Raw genomic sequence first — 20320 nt, forward strand, 5'->3', positions numbered from 1 at the left:
GGAATTCTAACTCCGCCTCTCCTCTTTTCATTGGCTGAAAAAATTAAAGCTCAACGCAAGCCGGGATCTCTAACTCCGCCTCTCTTCTTTTTCATTGGCTGAAAAATTAATGCTTTAAAGAACGCAAGTCGGGACTTTTAACTCCACCTCTCCTCTTTTTCATTGGCTGAAAAATTAAAGCTTCCCCAAGGCTGATTGGTGGTTGCGGCCGGTAGAAAAATATTTGAATCCCGCAGCGCGAGTCAGGCAACTCGAACGTGAGAAATGTCTCTTCCAAAACCGGCTCGGTCGACGGCGGGCTGAAGAAGTGATCTGCACCGCAACCCAACGCGGGGTTTGAGTGGATCCCGAGCTCGGGTCTTTGTCATGTTTGCGTGTCCGCTCTCTCGGCTTCACCCCGCAGAATGCGACAGGCGGAAGACTCGGAGCTGGATGGGCGGATTCGCTGCACGGTGGCAGTGGAGCATCTGGGCGCGACGGCGGCTCCGAACCGGCTGCTGCTGCGAGATGCCTGGGTCCACCTCGGGCGGAACGAGTTTCGCGAACTGGTCTTGCAGGTGACGAGCGCCTCGGGTCCGGCCCGTCTCCAGACTTTCCCTCTGCGGCCGAACGAGCTGCGCCTGTTCACGCGTTTCGCGAAGGAAGGGAAGAGCTCGATCCGGTTGGGGGCCCCGGGTTCCAGTTACGTGCAGGTGCTGCTCTCCAACTGCCCTCCGGATCGCTTGCGTCGCTTCGTTCAGACGTTGCGCGTCAAATTTGAAGCGGCCCAGCGCGCAGGGCGGCCGGTGGCTGAGCGGACGAAGCTGGTCTCTGGCTTGCCGCGCACCTTCGACACGGTCAGCCCGGTGCAAGTTCGGGATCTGCAACAAGCCAAGGCCAGAGAAGCTCTGGCGGACGTTACAGCCACCCCCACCAAAGGACAGGCTCCGCGCTGCCGAGCTAAGAAGCGCCCTTTGGAATCGGTGGATGGGAGGCAGGTAAGCGATCTTCTGCCTGAACAGGCAACTTCGGTACAGTATTTGCTTATGCCAGGGGAAGGCAAAGTTAGCTCTTCTGTGACAAATGGACTTCAACTCCCAGAATTCCTGAGCTAGCATGATTGGCTCAGGAATTCTGGGAGTTGAAGTCCACATGTCATAGAAGAGCCAACTCTGCCTTCCCCTGGCTTATGCTATTAAGCATCAATAGGTCAAATTCTCTTGTTTTAATTACACACACACACACACACACACACACACACACACACACACACACACCAAAAAAACCTTGGAAGCCAGATGGTGAAGATGATAAATGGTGGTAGCACTATAGAAAGATATAACACAAAATGTACTCATTGTTTAGACTTTAAGCATATAGAACTTTATTTTATGAAGTACAGTAGGTGATGTATTATAAATAGTTTCTTTTATTAAACACACACACACACATATATATATATGTTTTCGTAGATTTTCACGGGTACAGGTATGAAGAGCTTGGCATCTTCGGGTTTCTTCCCATGTAGGTTTCAGAGATTTCTGGCAACGTTTTGATGAGGTCCCACTTGTCATCTTCAGGCTGGTGCTTCTGTCCTTGTGCTAGGGCAAACACCCTAGCACAAGGACAGAAGCACCAGCCTGAAGATGACGAATGGGACCTTGTCAAAATGTTGCCAGAAATCTCTGAAACCTACACAGGAAGAAACCCGAATATGCCAAGATCTTCATAGATATATATATATATGTGTGTGTGTGTGTGTGTGTGTAGATTGTTCTGAGTTCAGGTTTTACCCCCGAACTCAGAACAATCTACATACATATACCTGTAAAAATCTACAAAAACATATATACTGTATATATAATTTTTATTAGCTATATGATATAACATTAAAATTTAGATAAAAGATTTTATTAATGTTTGCATTGATGTAATGTAACTTTTTATAGAAGATGGAGAGGAGGAATTTTTTTATTTAGACTCTTAAGAATTGATAATGTTGTATAACATTAATATATTTTTTTTAGATGAGGAGTGATAAGAGCCTCCATTGAGTGAGTAATAAGAAAAGAAAAGTTTATATACGACTGATTTTAAGCATTGTTGTTGTGTTCCTAACTATATATTGTTTTATTTTATGGTGGAGAAAATAAAAAAAAATTATACTGACAAAAGCATCAATAGGAAATATTAAGCGCTAAAGAAAAGATGTAGAGAGTCATGCCCTCTGATGGTGCTTTCCCCAAATCCAAGAAGACCATTGACCTTGTTGACTAGAGGATAATATGTTGGAAAGAGAGATTTTGCCAATAATTTTATTAAAGCTTAAAATAAAAGGGGGGGGGGGACCAACTAAGAATAATGTAAAAAAGAAGAAGAGTGGAAAGAAATAGAAATGAAACCATGAATACCAATAGCATTTAGTCTTATAAGCCCCTTCACAGTGCTTTATAGCCCCTCTCTAAGTGGTTTATCGCATATTGCCCCCAATAATCTGGGTCCTCATTTTACGGACCTTGGAAGGATGGAAGGCTGAGTCAACCTTGAGCTTATTGAGATTTGATCTGCCAAATTGCTGGCAGCTGGTGATGAGCAGAAGTAGCTTGTAGTACTGGACTGTAACCACTGCACCACCGAGGCTCTATATACATTATACTTAGACAGGTAGTCCTTATTTTACAACAGTTTATTTAGTGATCAGTCAAAGATACAATGGCGTCAGAAAAAGTGATCTTTGTAGCAGCCCCATAATCATGTACTCAAAATTCAGATGCGTGGCAAAGGATTCATACTTAGGAGACAGTTGCGGTGATAAACTTTTGCAACCTTGTGACAAGCAAAATCAATGGGAAAGCCAGATTCACTTAACAACCATGTTACTAATTTATCCACTACAGTGGTCCACTGTGGCAAGAAAGTTCTTCAAATTTGGGGGGGGGGGGGGGGATGACTACTTAACCAATGTTTTGGTTAACAACAGAAATGTTGGGCTCAATTGTGGTTGTAAGTCGAATTTCATAAGTCAGTTTCCACTAGAACTGAACTCGTACTCCCAACTCCTCTTCCCTCATCTGAAACTTTCTTTCCTTCCCTTTTTTGGCAAAGAGATGAAAATGTAAACCTTTAATGGCAGTCACTATAATAACCAGTTCTGATTTCCTGAGATCCAGATGTATGTCTTTTGCCTTTGGGATGTCAATTAAATATGGATTGTCCCACCAGATGACAGAACAAAAGCAGGTGAAGAAACCTTGGTTGATGGGTGCCCGAGCAACGCTTTCCCAGGAGCAGTCAACAGTGCTGAATGCTGTGTTGAGTGGAAAGAATATCTTCTTCACAGGAAGTGCTGGTAAATGAAAAGGGTATCATTCATAAGAGGTTTAACTAATGGTTTGGGATTTCTTTTGAGTGTGCATGAATAGACTGCTTTCATTTTTTTTTGTGGAGTTTGAGATAAGCTGCCCTTTTTTTATTGTCAAACCGATAACTTACAAGGTCACTTTGGTCAGTAAAAAGTCCAAAGGATAAAAGTAAATGATGTTAAAATCATGCTACAAATAAAAAAATTAAAATCCCAATAGAAGCAAATAAATGTAGCTCAGGGTTCTTGGTAATCTCAGCTTTGTTGTTTGTTCACAGACATGTCAAGGTTGACTCAACCTTCCATCCTTTTGAAGTTGGTAAAATGAGGACCCAGATTGTTGGGTTCAGATAGGCTGACTTTGTAAACCTCTTAGAGAGGGCTGTAAACATAGAAACATAGAAGATTGACGGCAGAAAAAGACCTCATGGTCCATCTAGTCTGCCCTTATACTATTTCCTGTATTTTATCTTAGGATGGATATATGTTTATCCCAGGCATGTTTAAATTCAGTTACTGTGAATTTATCAACCACGTCTGCTGGAAGTTTGTTCCAAGGATCTACTACTCTTTCAGTAAAATAATATTTTCTCATGTTGCTTTTGATCTTTCCCCCAACTAACTTCAGATTGTGTCCCCTTGTTCTTGTGTTCACTTTCCTATTAAAAACACTTCCCTCCTGGACCTTATTTAACGTAAAGCACTGTGAAGCGGTATATAAGTCTGACCAGGTAGTATCAATGCTACTTGGTGTAGTTTGTTCCCTGTTGCATATACAGTAGTTTGCTCTGCCGGTGTGGGGGCTTGTTATTTTCTCCTTGATTAGAATAATGTGAAATCCTAATTCTGAGGATTAGAGAATTGTAAACCAATATTCTAATTAAGAAACTACCAAGAGGAAAAAAACAACAACCCAAAACTGGCAGGGCAGGCTCCTACCCTGTTTTCCCCAAAATAAGACATTCCCTGATAATAAGCCCAATTGGGCTTTTGAGTGCATGGCAATAAGGCCAAGCGCTTATTTCAGAGTTCAAAAAAATTAAGACAGGGTCTAATTTTCAGGGAAATACGGTGTGTATATAAACAAGGAGCAAGCCCCACTCTCACTTGCGCAGATGATGTTAACTAATCAGGTAATGAAACATCTGCGGGCAAATAGTCAAGCTCAGAGATCCTCAAGGACTCCATTATTTCTTTATTTAACAAGATTTATATGCCACCCAACTGCAGTGGACTCTGGGCGGCTATTATTCAACTCTGAGCTACATTTATTCACCTCCTATTGGGATCTTCATATTTTATTGATCTTTACACTGTTTGCTCTTACCCTTTGTACTTTTTACTGACCAAAGTAACCTTGTGATTTATGAGTTTGACAATTTTAAAAAGGGCACTTTATGGAAAGAAGGAAGCTATGATGTAGCTTTTAGAGAGAGGATAAAATGTAAATGCATTTATAATTGCCTCAAAGAAGATCGTAAGATTCTCCCATATAATCTTTCCTTTTTTTCCCTTCTCAATATGCACTCTCTTTCTTTTTCAATGGTTTTTAATTTGTTAAAATTTCTTTCACAAACACACACACACACACACACACACACACACACACACACACAGAGTCACTGGTTCAGTGGAATTGCTCCAGGGGTGAGTTCCTCACAGTTTGAACCAAATCATCTGAACCGTTAGTGACCTGCTAGTGATGTCAAGATGGTGTCATGGATACGGTTCAGTCTGTGCGCGCCGCCATCTTTTTTTAAAATTTTCAGCTATTTTTTCCTCTGTTTGGATGTCCTCTCCTCATCTCTGCTTTGAAAAAAGCCCTCCTGCCCACCCTTGATTTAATACCAACCTCTATTTCTTCACCGGAAGCACAGCTGAGCAATTCCTCAGCTGAATTTTGGGCAGAAACCACCTTCTAAGCATGCGTGGAAGTGGATTCACATAAGCAGATGCATTCGAAACATCACGCTGTGAACCAATCGCGAAGGCAGGTGGAACCCACCCCTGAATTGCTCTGTTTTAAACTGACTTAGGTTTGCATCTCAAGTACCACTACTTAAGCCCAAGTACTTGCCATTTAAATACTCCTTAAATAATTAGAACTGCAGAAAAAAACAATTGCTGCCAACCTGCCTTCAACCTGTAGTCAAAAAGTCAAAATGAAGGGCGTGAAATTATTTACTGATCCCTCACATCCTGGACATAAACTGTTTCAACTCCTACCCTCAAAACATCGCTACAGAGCACTGCACACCAAGATACAAGAACGTCATCACTCTGCTGAACAAATAATTTCCTCAACACTGTCAAACTATTTACTAAGTTTGCACTACTATTACTACTAGTTTTTTCTCATCATTTCTATCACCCATTTCCTCCCACTTAAGACTGTATGACTGTAACTTGTTGTTGTTGTTGTTGTTGTTATTATTATTATTATTATTATTATTATTATTATTATTATTATTAGATTTGTATGTCGCCCCTCTCCGTAGACTTGGAGATACTTCTTGTTGCTTGTATCCTTATGATTTATATTCATATTGATTGTTCCCTGATTGCATATTTATATCCTGACAATCATTAAGTGTTGTATCACATGATTCTTGAGAAATGTATCTTTTTCTTTTACGTACACTGAGAGCATATGCACCAAAGACAAATTCCTTGTGTGTCCAATCACCCTTGGCCAATACAGAATATTCTATTCTACGCATGAAAAAAATTGAAGGGAGGAAAATATGAGCAACTTGGGATGAATTGAGCTGAATGGTGTTTTCTCTAAAATGAACTTTTGTTTTCAAAGGCACTGGAAAATCTTATTTGCTGAAAAAGATTGTGGCCTCCTTTCCTCCAAATGGCACTTACGTCACAGCCAGCACAGGAGTGGCAGCATGCCAGATCGGGGGAATCACGCTCCATGCTTTTGCAGGTAACTGGAGTTCAAAACCTGAGAAGATTTGAAAAATTTGGGTCTGGAATACCACTCCCACGCCCTCTTCATTTCCCTTTCGTAGGTATTGGGTCAGGAAAGGCCCCTCTGCCTCAGTGTCTTGAACTGGCCCAGAGACCTGGGGTTCGCCAGCAATGGCTGAATTGCCGCTGTCTGATCATCGATGAGATCTCAATGGTGGAGGGAGAATTCTTTGATAAACTGGAAGCGGTGGCTAGGTATGTAGAACCGTATGCAGTCACTTTGCGGTTATTAGATTAGCTCAGTGATGGCAAACCTATGGCAAGAGTGCCACAGGTGGCATGCGAAGCCATATCTGCTGGCACGTGAGTTGTTACCCTAGCTCAGCTCCAATGTGCATGTGAATGCCAGCCAGTTGATCTTCGGACCTCCAGGAGGCTCTGGGAGAGCATTTTCGGCTTCCAGAGCATCCATGGGGGTAAGGGTAGGGCATTATTATTATTATTATTATTATTATTATTATTATTTATTGGATTTGTATGCCGCCCCTCTCCGCAGACTCGGGGCGGCTAACAATAGTAACAAAACAGTATAATCCAATACTAAAAACAGTTAAAACCCATTATATAAAAACCAATCATACATACAGACATACCATGCATAAAATTTTAAAGGCCTAGGGGGAAAGTGTATCTCAATTCCCCCATGCCTGGCAGCAGAGGTGGGTTTTAAGGAGCTTACAAAAGGCAAGGAGGGTGGGGGCAATTCTAATCTCTGGGGAGAGTTGGTTCCAGAGGGCCGGGGCCGCCACAGAGAAGGCTCTTCCCCTGGGTCTCACCAAACGACATTGTTTGGTTGACGGGACCCGAGAAGACCCACTCTGTGGGACCTAACTGGTCGCTGGGATTCGTGCAGCAGAAGGCGGTCCCTGAGGTAATCTGGTCCGGTGCCATGAAGGGCTTTATAGGTCATAACCAACACTTTGAATTGTGACCGGAAACTGATCGGCAACCAATGCAGACTGCGGAGTGTTGATGTAAGAGAAGTCTTTGGAGCCTGGAGAGGGTGAAAAACAGGCCTACCGGGCTTACTCACAAGAACAAGGGAACACAATCTGAAGTTAGTTGAGGGAAAGATCAAAAGCAACATGAGAAAATATTATTTTACTGAAAGAGTAGTAGATCCTTGGAACAAACTTCCAGCAGACGTGGTTGGTAAATCCACAGTAACTGAATTTAAATATGCCTGGGATAAACATACAGTATATCCATCCTAAGATAAAAATACAGGAAATAGTATACGGGCAGATTAGATGGATCATGAGGTCTTTTTCTGCCGTCAGTCTTCTATGTTTCTACTAGATAGTGGGAAATGGGCTATTTCAGGCCCCCAGGGGTCGTGGTGGGAAAGGCCATTTTCACCATCCCCAGGCATTGAGTTATGGGTGTGGGCACTCACAAATGCACGACAGCACATGCACAAATGCTTTTGGCACCCAAGGAAAAAATGGTTTGCCATCACTGGATTAGCTTCTTCCTGGATGACATTTAGAAGTTTGTTGAAAATAGAGTACTATTTCCATAGAAAGTTTGCTAAGCTTAACCACTATGCCATCTTTTTATTCCCTATTTTTGTTTAGTTTTATTGTTAATCTCGATCTTGGTTCTTAATGTTATGCTTTAGTGTCATCACTTTTAATCATATTGTACCATAGATACTCTGTTTTTTTAAAAACTTATATAAAATACTGACAGTCATGAGGTTTTTTAAATTACTTCTGTAGCCACATCACCAAAAGTGTCTGAGATGCTTAAAACTTTTCTTTCAAATTTTGGTAGGGAGTGTGCCAAGGGTCTGATTAACCCTTAGGGCAGCGTTTCCCAACCTTGGCAACTTGAAGATATTTGGGTGGGCGGAAAAAGCCAGCTATTGGAAATGGGAGTATGCCTTACTTTTAAGAAAAGCACATTTTCCCAGCTTGACTGGGAATCCTGGGATTGCAGATTTAAACACTAAAAAAGATGGATACTGCACTCAACTTTCTTGGCCCGGAGCATTAAAAGAAATTGAATTTTGAGTAAATTATTATTTCAAAATCAAACAAAGACAATTGGAAATGTCTATAAATATTTATTAAATTATAGAACGATAGGTTGGATATTGAAAGATAATATGATCAGTTGGTGCAAAATTTTTGGCAAAGAGATCAATTTAGATACTTGGGAAAAGATATGGATGTATAATTGGAAAATAACAAAATCAATTTCTTTTAAAGAAAACCAAATCAAGATGTTTTATAGATGGCACCTTCCACCATATAGAATTTCTAAAATGTTTCCATCTGTATCGCCTATTTGTTGGAAATGCAAAAAAGAAGTCAGTACATATTATCATACATGGTGGACTTGTTCTGAGACCAAAATATTTTGGAATACAGTAGAGAATTGGATAAATGAAATAACAAAGGAGAGGATTAAAAAATCTCCTGAACTTTTCTTATTGGGTATTTCAAATATAAAGTATAAAAAAGAAATTTATTATTTAATAATACATATACAGTGATCCCCCGATCATTGCGAGGGTTCCGTTCCAGGACCCCTCGCAATGATCGGTTTTGCGCGAAGTAGCGCTGCGGAAGTAAAAACACCATCTGCGCATGCGCAGATGGTGTTTTTACTTCCGCCGCAGCAGCGAGGAGCCGAAGATTGGGGTTTCCCCGCCGCCCACGCAAACTCCTTGCTGCTGCCGCGCCCGCCGCTCGCCCGCCCTTCGCCCGGCCACCCGCCGTTTGCTCGCTGCTCGCCCGGCCACCCGGGTTCGTTTGGCTTCGGGACATGCCGGCGGCGACGTTTTAAAACAGCCGCGCGGCTTCCCAACTGAGTCCCGCAGTCAAAGACAAACTTCGGGACTCAGTTGGGAAGCCGCGCGGCTGTTTTAAAATGTCGCTGCCGGCATGTCCCGAAGCCAAACGAACCCGGGTGGCCGGGCGAGCAGCGAGCGAACGGCGGGTGGCCGGGCGAAGGGCGGGCGAGCCAGGCGAACGGCGGGTGAACGGCGGGTGGCCAGGCGAATGGCGGGCGAGCGGCGAACGGCGGGTGGCCGGGCGAAGGGCGGGCGAGCGGGTGCTGGGGGGGGCTTCGCCCTCCCGCCAGCAAGAGGGGGAAGACCCAGGGAAGCCGGCCAGCAGCTGATCTGCCCGGCGCCATCTACGCATGCGTGCCCATAGAAAAAAAGGGCACGCATGCGCAGATGGTGTTTTTACTTCCGGGTTCAAAAATCGCCATATAGCTGTTTCGCAATGATCGGGATCGCAATACCCGGGGGATCACTGTATTGGTGGTGGCACGAATAGTATACAGAAATGGAAAGAAAAGACGATACCGAAAGATGTTGAGGTATTCAAAAAAATTATAGAATGTGCAGAATTAGACATGATGACTAAACGTTTCAACAATATATATATATATATATATATATACATACATACATACATACATACAAGTATATCACTTTTTAAAATACAAAGAAATGTAATTAACAAGTTTAATATTAAAAACATAGAATTAAATTCAACAAGACTGTAATTCACAAGTGTGGTACTTCTGCATAGATCTGGTAACAGTTAGAGTTTTTTATATTCTGTATTAGTTAGACTTCTACGATAAGCGGAGCAATGGCAGCTCCTTAAATGTTTAATGTTGTATGTCTTTGTTTGTCCTTTTTGGAAAATAATAAAAAATATTTTTTTTAAAAAAAGAAATTGACTTTTTTTTTTTTTTTTGGCTTTCTGGCTAGAGATGTCAGGAAATGTGAGGATCCATTTGGAGGAATCCAGCTTATTATCTGTGGAGACTTCTTGCAATTGCCTCCCGTTACCAAGGACCACAGACAGCCCAAGTTCTGTTTCCAGGTTTGTTGTCGATGCTGCTGCTGCTGCTTCTGACTATGTGGTCGGTCCCTGGCTGACCACGACTTTGCTTTTACAGGCAAAGAGCTGGAGAAAGTGCATCCATCTGAACATGGAGTTGACAGAGGTTCGGAGACAGACTGACAAGGAGTTCATTTCTCTTCTGAATGCTGTCCGTCTTGGCAGGTGAGATATCATCTTCTTGCTCATTAGAAGCATCAGGTTGGAAAGGATGGGGATCTGTCCTCTTGGGGTGGGATAACTGAAATTTGGGGATACTTCTTTTCCCATCTCTCCCTAATTTTACTTCTGAATGTTGACACTTGTTACATCTGCCAAGATTGAATGCTGCTTGAAATTTCATCATTTTCTTTTAATTGTTCTAGTGAACAAATGTAACTTTCTTCGAATGCTGGGATCCTAAGAGAAATATTGGTTGATATTGGCCACCAAATAATTTTTAACAATGGTTATGGCAATATTCCGGATTCATTGGTTCAGTTATTCCTATCACTAGCTAGGAATAATTTATTTATTTATTTATTTATTCATTCATTCATTCATTCATTCATTCATTCATTCATTCATTCATTCATTCATTAGATTTGTATGCCGCCCCTCTCCATAGACTCGGGGTGGCTCACAACAGCAATAAAACAATTCATGACAAATCTAATAATTTAATTTTTTTTTTAAAAAACCCGTTATTAAGCACACATAAACACAAACATACCATACATAAATTGTATAGGCCCGAAGGAGATATCTCAATTCCCCCATGCCTGGCGGCAAAGGTGGGTTTTAAGGAATTCATGAAAGGCAAGGAGGGTGGGGGCAGTTTTCATCTCCGGGGGAGCTGGTTCCAGAGATTCGAGGCCGCCACAGAGAAGGCTCTTCCCCTGGGATCCGCCAAACAACATTGTTTAATGGATGGGACCCAGAGAAGGCCAACTCTGTGGGACCTAATCAGTCGCTGGGATTCGTGCGGCAGAAGGCGGTCCCGGAGGTATTCTGGTCCGATGCCATGAAGGGCTTTATAGGTCATAACCAACACTTTGAATTGTGACCGGAAATTGATCGGCAACCAATGCAGACTGCGGAGTGTTGGAGTGACATGGGCATACCTAGGGAAGCCCATGATAGCTCTCGCAGCTGCATTCTGCACGATCTGAAGTTTCCGAACACTTTTCAAAGGTAGCCCCATGTAGAGAGCATTACAGTAGTTGAATCTTGAGGTGATGAGGGCATGAGTGACTGTGAGTAGTGAGTCCCGGTCCAGATAGGTCAGATAGGTCAATCAATAAGTCAGATCGATGCATGGAGTTAAGATAGGAATGTGAAATTGGAGGTCGATGGGCCAGATGTATCACACACAGACCACGCCCATCCCTGCAAATGGGGGAAATGCTGCGAAATGTCACGTGATGGCAACATGACATGGTGAGTTTGATACCTGTGAGTTAATAGGAAGTTAGAGCGGAGGAATGGTCTTTTTTACTCAACAGGCAGGGAAACATACAATACAATTTGTCAAATGGGTAAATATTTAGTGTTTTCTAGACTGTGATGCATCTGTTGTGATGCCAGGATTTGTATACGTCCAGGGATCTCCATTACAGACCTTAGCTCTTGTAATTTTAAATACCTCTATTGCAATCTGATAGATGTACAGAGGAAGTCACCAGACTGCTGACCCAAACAGTAATGCAAAAAGTGGAGAGACATGGAATACTGGCTACACGGTTGTGTACTCACAAGGATGATGTAGAGCTCACAAATACCATGCAGCTGCAACAATTAACCGGTAAGAATCATGCAGTGGTTCTTAGTGAGTGAGGTACAGTGAGTAGCTCTTCGTTTGCCTTTGGAGAAAGAAGATGACTTCCGACACAAGTTTTAAAAACTTAGAATCAATAATAGGAATTATTGCATGTCGTTTTTGAATGAAATGGCAAAATGTGATATACTGTCCTACCAATTGTAGAGATTATAAGGTTGTTGCACTTTGGGAATCCTGTGAACTTGTGATGTTCAAAATATTTATGATTGTAGAAAGATAAACTGAGAGACTTGTGGTCGGTTACTGGAATATTATTTGGGAAGCTATTTTTTCAAACTCAATTTAGCCAGACGTCCTCCACTCATTTGCACCAATTGGATAAATTTGGAAATTTGAGAACATACTGTGGGGCAGCTTCATAAATTAGATGCAATATTGGGTTGTCTACTCACATAATTTTTGATATGTGTCATAGAACTGACATTTCTCAGAAATTAACTAGGCAGGTATGTTGCTTGCAAAATCTTTCTGTTATTCCCCTATCCTCTTCCCTCCCTGCTACTACTTTTATAAGCAATTGCATTTATTTACAAATTCATGTGCAACATCCCCCTGCCATATTATTTCTTCAAATACTTTTTTTGTATTTTTTTTTCCTCCACAATTTCTATTTTTATATCAACACGTTTACCTTAAAATGTCAATAACATACATATTTATACATTTTTGTTCAATCAAAAACAATGTCCTACTTTGCACCTATTTTATCCTATTCATCAGTCTGTTTTCCTTCATTTGGTTACACTCCCCTCCTTCTCTCCCACTCCTACTTCTTCCCTCCCTTCACCTTTCTACTTCCTCTTTCTCCCTCTTTCCCAAATACTTTAAAGGTCATTTTTTGTAGAGGCTGGAGCTTTGAAAAAAAAATGTTAACAAGTTTAGTGTTGCAGGATGTTTGCAACACTGCAATCAGAACTCTAGTGAATAAAATGTTTTCTTTTCCAGGGCAGCTAAAGTCTTTCAAGGCTGTTGACAGTGATCCTATGTTGGCAAAGACTCTTGATGCACAATGTCCTGTGAAGAGCATGATTGAACTCAAGGAAGGTGCCCAGGTGAACAAACAAAACAGCACTGCTTGGGACAGAGGTGTTGTGGCTGCTTCTGAGATCCTTCTCTTTCTCCATAACACATCAGATCTTGACAAATGCTAGAGTCTCCTTGATTTTAACACTTTTATCCTAATCGCTAAGCACTTCTCTGGATGATTCCCTTTCCCACAAATGGGTGGAGGATGGTTTTGTTAGCATTCAGTGGATGTGCATCTGCTTTTGAAGGTGCCATGGAAAAATCCACGAAAACATTTCTGTGCCTTTCCCTTTTGTAATAGGTTATGCTTACAAAGAATCTTGATGTTTCTCAAGGTCTGGTGAACGGGGCTCGTGGAGTTGTGATTGGATTTGAAACTGAAGGAAAAGGTTGGTTTCTAACAGGCAAACTTTGCGTGATCTCCTTCTGGGTAGTCATGTGGTTTGGTTTCTTTATGCAATGAAGAAAATATGCTGCTCAAAAAAATAAAGGGAACACTCAAATAACACATCCTAGATCTGAATGAATGAAATATTCTCATTGAATACTTTGTTCTGTCCAAATTTAAATGTGCACAACAGCATGTGGAATTGATTGTCAATCAGTGTTGCTTCCTAAGTGGACAGTTTGATTTCACAGAAGTTTGATTTACTTGGAGTTATGTTGTATTGTTTAAGTGTTCCCTTTATTTTTTTGAGCAGTGTACATTTAACTGTTAAGATTGTAATGCAACACTGGCATTAATATTAATTAAAAAATAGCAAGGAAAGCCATCAAAAAAGTTACGTCGTATGCAGAAAAACCTCCATCCCTCTTCCATTGTCCAACTTGTTTGAAAGTGTTGTTCCTTTCCCTTTGACCCAAACAATCGAGTTCAGTTCTAACAAACTCCATTGGTACAGATTAAGTCTAGATTTCACTTTCTAATGTAAGTTTGTGCATTGTTCCTTTAGAAAAGTTTTACCATAGTCTTATATTTCTCTTCTCTGTGCCACAACTTCTTTCCGGAAGAAGTTCTATTTTTGCTTCACATATAGTTGACAATCATTCTATATAAAATAAGAAAATGTAGGAAAATACTGTGATGTATGGTAGATTGGCATATTCTAGAGGTAACCCTCAATTTACATAGCAACCAATTGCTAATTACAGTCAGTTTTCAAAGTTCTGGTCACTGCCCCGTCCAACTGCGATTTGTGTCATATGATTACAGTTAAGGCACTTGGCAACTAGATTTATTTATGACTATTTGCAGTGTCCCCAGTGACTGCAATTTTTGGTGCTTTTTGTTTTGCTGGAAACTGTTATTTACTTCTGCTTTCTGGCAAAAAAGCAGTGGCTTCATTTACTGACCATGAGAGTTTATTTAACATCAATATTTGCTTAATCACTGAAAAATAGGTAATAAAATCAAGCATGGTCATATGATTTCATCTCCTGAAAACACCTAGAACCTATGACAATAACTTCAGGCTAAATTACGGTTGTAAGTTGAGAACTACCTGTAATACCACATATTGCAGTATCGAATAATAACTGTAGGCTTGTGTTTTTTGCTACAGGCCTGCCCAAAGTGAGATTTCTTTGTGGTGTGACTAATATTATTGGCTTGGAAAGGTGGGTTTTTAAGGGGCCAGCAGGCATTTACCTGAGTCGCCACCAGTTGCCCCTGAAGCTTGCCTGGGCCATTTCTATCCACAAGAGCCAGGTTTGTAATATATCTTAATTTTTGTGGAAAATACACAGTAATGATGGTTTATCACTGGGCTTCTTTAAGTAACAGCAGAATTTGGGATTTTTGTACTAGACACTTCATCAGTGTTAAAATCCTGGAATATTATCAGTCAGTTTCTTCTTTTTTGTCCATATCTTATGGAATCCAGCTTGTTTTGTTCCTATCAATGATTTAAAAAACTGAGTAGATTAAAGTTGCACATTAAATGCCATTAAGGCACAGCTTTATACCTAAACTTTAAAATAGATATTCTAATACTAAAAAAATCATGTACAGATACTGTAATCCTCATTTATTAACTACTTGTTCAGTGACAAGTTGCAACAATGGTGAAAAAATAACTTTATAGCTCATTGATGACCTCCGCAGCATTCCTCGGTCGTGAGTACCATTACAGTCCGTAGGTGTGGTTCTTTGCCCAACCTGTGTTTTTTTTTCACCCCAATCTCCACCTCACAGATTAATTGAAGAGAAAGGGATTGGAAGAAAATAAGCTGTTTGGTTTTCTAAAAAGAATCCGATCACGTCGGCAGCCGAGGGCTAGGAACCTCAGGCCTAGTAATCTGTAGAAATCTCTTTCCAATCTCTCTGCTTTGCAGGGTGAGGGGATGAAAAAGTCAAGCAATTTCTGTGAGCAAGCTCTTCTTTGTCTGACCTTTTCCTACTGCACGCTTTCTATTGAAGTGTAGAAGACCAATGACTTATTCTCTTGGAATTTCTTTCTCTTCAGTCTCTCTACTCTGAGGCAGGGGGGATAAATAAAGGGTAGTGATTTCTGTGGGCAATCTCTCCTTTATCTCATGCACATGTATGTGCATACACACACACAACATACAAATAATACCATCAGTGAGAGTCAGTGTGGGTCGTGCCCCCCCCCCCCCGTTTATATACAGTATAGTCCTCAACTTAAAAAAAATAATTGAGACTGGAATTTTAGTCATATGTTGTTGTTGTGAGGCAAGATACCCACAAGATTGGACCTAGTTTTTTTGCTGTTTTTACAGCGGTTGTTAAATCCAAATCACATAGTAATTGGAATCCTGGTGGACAACCATTTAAATATGAACCAGCGCTGTGCTGAAGCTGCCAAAAAAGCCAACACAATTCTAGGTTGCATAAATAGAGGGAGAGAATCAAGATCATGTGAAGTGTTAATACCATTTTATTACGTTTTGGTAAGGCCACACTTGGAATACTGCATTCAGTTTTGGTCATCATGATGTAAAAAAGATGTTGAGACTGCAGAGAAGAGCAAGATGATTAGGGGACTGGAGGCTAAAACATATAAAGAATGGTTGCTGGAATTGGGTATGTCTAGTTTGATGAAAAGAAGAACTAGGGGTGACATGATAGCAATGTTCCAATATCTCAGGGGCTGCTACAAAGAAGAGGGAGTCAAACTATTCTCCAAAGCACCTGAGGGTAGGAGAAGAAGCAATGGGTGGCAACTAATCAAAGATAGAAGCAACCTAGAACTAAGGAGAAATTTTCTGACAGAACAATTAATCAGTGGAACAGCTTGCCTCCAGAAGTTGTGAATGCTCCAACACTGGAAGTTTTTAAAGAAGAGATTGGATAACCATTTGTCTGAAATGGTACAGGGTTTCCTGCCTAAGCAGGGAGTTGAATTAGTGGGATGCTGCACCTAGTCATAAATGTGAGCCAGTTACCAAGTACAGTATCTAACATGCAACCACTTGGTGGTATCAGTTCAAAACTTTATGGGCCATTGTATCTTCAAACAATCATTAAATGAATGATAAGTCAAGGACTGTCTGTAGCTTCCCCTGCCAATTTTGGTGGGAAACAAAAAAAAATCACTACATACATCATTTCCAGTAGCCAACATCCAGATAGTCAGGGATTAGCGCTAAAAAAATGATCACACACTATACAATGCCCTAATCAAGGAACGGCCAAGGAGAAAACCAGACCTCCACCAATACTGGCAGGGCAAACCTATTGTATATAAACAGAGAGCACCATCCCCATACACCCCCCCTCCCCCAGCACTAATGTTACCTGGTTAGGTAATGAAACATCCATGAGAAACAACAAGCTCAAAGAGCAACAAGTTATCTGGGTGTTTGCAGCCCTAATCTGGTAACCTAATTATACCATTTAAAGTCCTATCCCCTAAATATAGGGTCGCCTAAAATTTGCTGCCCCAGTTTCTGAGGATATATACTGCTACACAGTAATTAACTTGATGATTAGTGCCCCCCACCTTTTTAAAAAAATCTGGGACAGCAAGGAAAGAAATTGGTGGATTCCCTTGGCTTCTCTTTCCTCGGCTTCCCTTCCTATCAAGCATTGCTCACCAGCTGGAAAACAACAAAAGGCTTTTGCTAATGTAGGTTAGGACAGGGTTAGGTGAGTGTAGGCAGGTACTCAGAATGGCATAATTAGCCTCCTGTCAAACTGTCCAATTAAAAGAATGCTAAATATAATATATATGCCAAAATTGACTGGATGACAGGTCACAGTCGTGGAGGAGGACAATAAGCTAAAGGGAGAAAAAAGCGATTGAGAAAATGTGAACTTCATCCTCATGTAATCTCGCAAAAAATGGCAGTGCCTGCAAGATTAATCCAATTCTGTCCTTTTGATCATCAGCAGCCTACGAATGTCCATGAAGCAGAAAAGAGTAGTAAAAATAGCGCTATCAGTATAACTGTACAAAAATATGTTGGTTAGAGCAGCAGAAAATCTATTGAAAGTAAACCGAACAAGCAAGATGTAGTTTACAGAATCCAGATTTCCCCCCCTGGTTTAAGATTAACTTCTGGGCAGCAAGACCTATATTTAATGCCAAGTGCTACTCATGTTAATAAGAACCCTACATAAAACAAATAAAAAATACCTAAAATTATGAACATTAAGAACACTATACAATATATTGCATTATTTCGTATCAAAATATGCTATTTTCATGCTTTACCATTTAACTTGGTATGTATTTTTTTGCCATTAGTAATTTAACCTCTTTTAGATATACATAAATACTTTGTAATTCAGATTTTAATTTTTTCTGTTTCTTACTTTGGTTCCTAATTTCTAATTTGGTTCCTAGTTTCTTTGAACTTTGGTTCCTAATTTCTAATTTAGTTCTAATTTCTAGTCAATTGTAATTTTTTTTAAAAAAGTTACAATGACATAATTGTGCTGCAGTTGGAATGCAACAAGCTCATAGTTGTACTTCTAGTTACTGAATATTTTTCATTATTATTCTAAAGATAAACCTGGGATATACATCCCAGCAGATGACTTATATACGTACTTCAATATGCATTTAACTATTGGTGTTGCTAGCTTAGTCATGTCTACTAATGACTTTTAATTTTTGCTTATTTCTTTTTCTAGGGTATGTCTTTAGACTGTGCCGAGGTTTCTCTAGCTCGTGTCTTTGAAAGTGGGCAGGCATATGTAGCACTTTCTCGAGCTCGAAGTTTGGCAAGTCTTCGAGTTTTGGATTTTGAAGCCAAGGTAGTCAGAGCGAATCCATGTGTACTACGATTTTACAAGGAGCTGAAGAGAGACAAATTTTTAAATCAGGTAATTTGTCATTGGGCTATTCCAAAGTAGTACAATTTGGAGGCAATATATTCCTACACAGCCTGGATACTTGGGGGGGTGGGTGGATGAGAACTAGAAGAGACTAGAGCAAGGTCCTTAACTGATTAGCGGCGTTACTAACGTTTCTGGATAGAAGAGTCCCAAACCCTTGAACAAATATTTTTGGTTTGTAGTTTTCTGTTTTTGCAAAAGGTATTTTCCATTTGTCCTCATCATCTTTAATAATTCACAGGCCACTTTAGTTAAAAAAGGTTTTAACAGATCGAAATAGTTCATAGTATAAAGGGCTGAACAGTATAAGGCAGTGATGGCGAATCTAGGGCACATGTGGAGCCATATCTGAGGTCATGCGAAGTGTTGCCCTGTCAACTGTAGTATGCATGCACATGCTGACCAGCTGATTTCTGACCGCCTTTTCAGCCATTTCCGCTCTTTCCAAGCTTCAAAAAAGCCTCCTGAACCCTGAGGGTGGTGAAAAACAGCCCAACCAAATGTTTGTTTCCAATCTTCCGGTGGGCCTGTTGGGCCATTTTTCACCATCCCGAGGCTTTAGGTTTCCCTGAACTTTGGATACAGTGAAAAAGGGGCCAACCTGAAGTTTGCTTCCAAACTTCCAGTTGGTCTATTTTTCACCATCCCCACGCTTTAGGAGTCTGGAGGCTTCAGTGAAGCCTGTGCGCATGGATGGGAGGGGGGGCAGTGTGTGTGTGTGCGTGGGGGGGGGTTTCTGTGCATGCACGGTTATGACATGTGCAGGGGGAAGGTATAGGTGTGGGCACGCATGCACTAGCATGCGTGTACACACCCTTTTGGCACCTGAACCAAAAAAAAATCACCATCATTGGTATAAGGCAGTGATGGCGAACATTTTTTCTGTCGGGTGCCGAAAGAGTGTGGGCACATGCTATTGTGCATATGTGAGTGCCCACACCCGTAAATCAATGCCTGGGGAGGGTGAAAATAGCTTACCCTGCCCCCTGGAGGCCGGAAATGACGTGTTTTCCAATTTCTGGTGGGCCCAGTGGGCTCGTGTTTTGCCCTCCCCGAACTCCAAAGGCTTCCCTGGAGCCGAGGGAAGGTAAAAATGCCTCCCCCATCACCCCTGGAGGAGGAGTCAAAAATACCCTTCCAGGGCCTCTATGCGACCCAAAAATCAGCTGGCTGGCACACACATGCACATTGGAGTTGAGCTAGGGCAATGGCTCATGTGCCAGCTGATATGGCTCCGCGTGCCACCTGTGGCACCCGTACCATGGGTTTGCCATCACTGGTATAAGGTGTTTAATAACTTGAGTCTGTCTTTGTTTGTTTTTATCCTTTAGGCCTCTATGCATTCTTATATTCACACTGATAAAGAAAATGAAAAAGGAACTTGAATTTAAAGGAACATTTACAGGTTGAGAATCCTTGGTACCATTCTTAAAATTAATCTACCTTTGGAACAACTGCTTCTGCAAATTCAGTATTTCTATAAGGTATTGGAGCATTGTGAAGAGAGGAATCATGAGACATTGTTTTCCATAAACACGGACAGTCCATCTGCCTGAAAGGAACAGAGGTTTTAACCCAAATCTATCTGTCTTGGAGTTTGCACTTACAGATCTTAAACATTACTTGAAGCCACCTTGATGGAATAAATTTACTAGGATATTTACTTCAAATAGCACTTACACTGTGTGTATAGTGAATATTTGATATTACTGAATAAAACTTAACTTTAAGGACTCATACTACTTCCTTAATAAACCAAATGAGATTTTACTTAATTATTGTTATAAATGTATGATTGATAATTCTATACCCTGGACCATTTTACTTCTCTTAATGTTCCACATTTGAGAAAAGTCTTAGAATTTTTTTTAATTAAAAAGAGACACTTTCATTTTCTTTGTACAACAGAATATTGTATACAGTATAGCTTCTCAAGGTTAAAAGAAAGCCAATCAGATAAGTTTACAGTGACCTATCGCGGGTGT

At 40.9% G+C, this 20320-nt stretch overlaps 1 protein-coding gene across 1 annotated transcript; it reads left to right on the forward strand.

Moving 5' to 3' along the window:
* The first annotated feature begins 164 nt into the window (after positions 1 to 164).
* PIF1 (PIF1 5'-to-3' DNA helicase) lies at positions 165 to 20110 on the forward strand. The gene is made up of 12 exons (XM_070745071.1): positions 165 to 977; positions 3202 to 3328; positions 6150 to 6275; positions 6361 to 6514; positions 10053 to 10167; positions 10244 to 10350; positions 11829 to 11968; positions 12950 to 13056; positions 13332 to 13419; positions 14593 to 14738; positions 18132 to 18323; positions 19667 to 20110. Exons 1-12 carry the CDS (start codon positions 405 to 407, stop codon positions 19718 to 19720), a joined length of 1929 nt encoding a protein of 642 aa, XP_070601172.1. The 5' UTR covers positions 165 to 404; the 3' UTR covers positions 19721 to 20110.
* The last annotated feature ends 210 nt before the right edge of the window (positions 20111 to 20320 follow it).

This window comes from Erythrolamprus reginae, chromosome 3 (genome assembly GCF_031021105.1).
Source record: "Erythrolamprus reginae isolate rEryReg1 chromosome 3, rEryReg1.hap1, whole genome shotgun sequence".
Lineage (NCBI taxonomy): Eukaryota > Metazoa > Chordata > Lepidosauria > Squamata > Dipsadidae > Erythrolamprus > Erythrolamprus reginae.

What these genes read in the sequence shown, in the direction of transcription:
- PIF1 (XM_070745071.1), top strand. Translation starts at nt 405, where the DNA reads ATGCGACAGGCGGAAGACTCGGAGCTGGATGGGCGGATTCGCTGCACG. An exon ending in CACGCTCCATGCTTTTGCAG is followed by an intron (nt 6,276 to 6,360) that starts GTAACTGGAGTT and finishes TCCCTTTCGTAG; the next exon opens with GTATTGGGTCAGGAAAGGCC. An exon ending in ATTTGAAACTGAAGGAAAAG is followed by an intron (nt 13,420 to 14,592) that starts GTTGGTTTCTAA and finishes TTTTTGCTACAG; the next exon opens with GCCTGCCCAAAGTGAGATTT.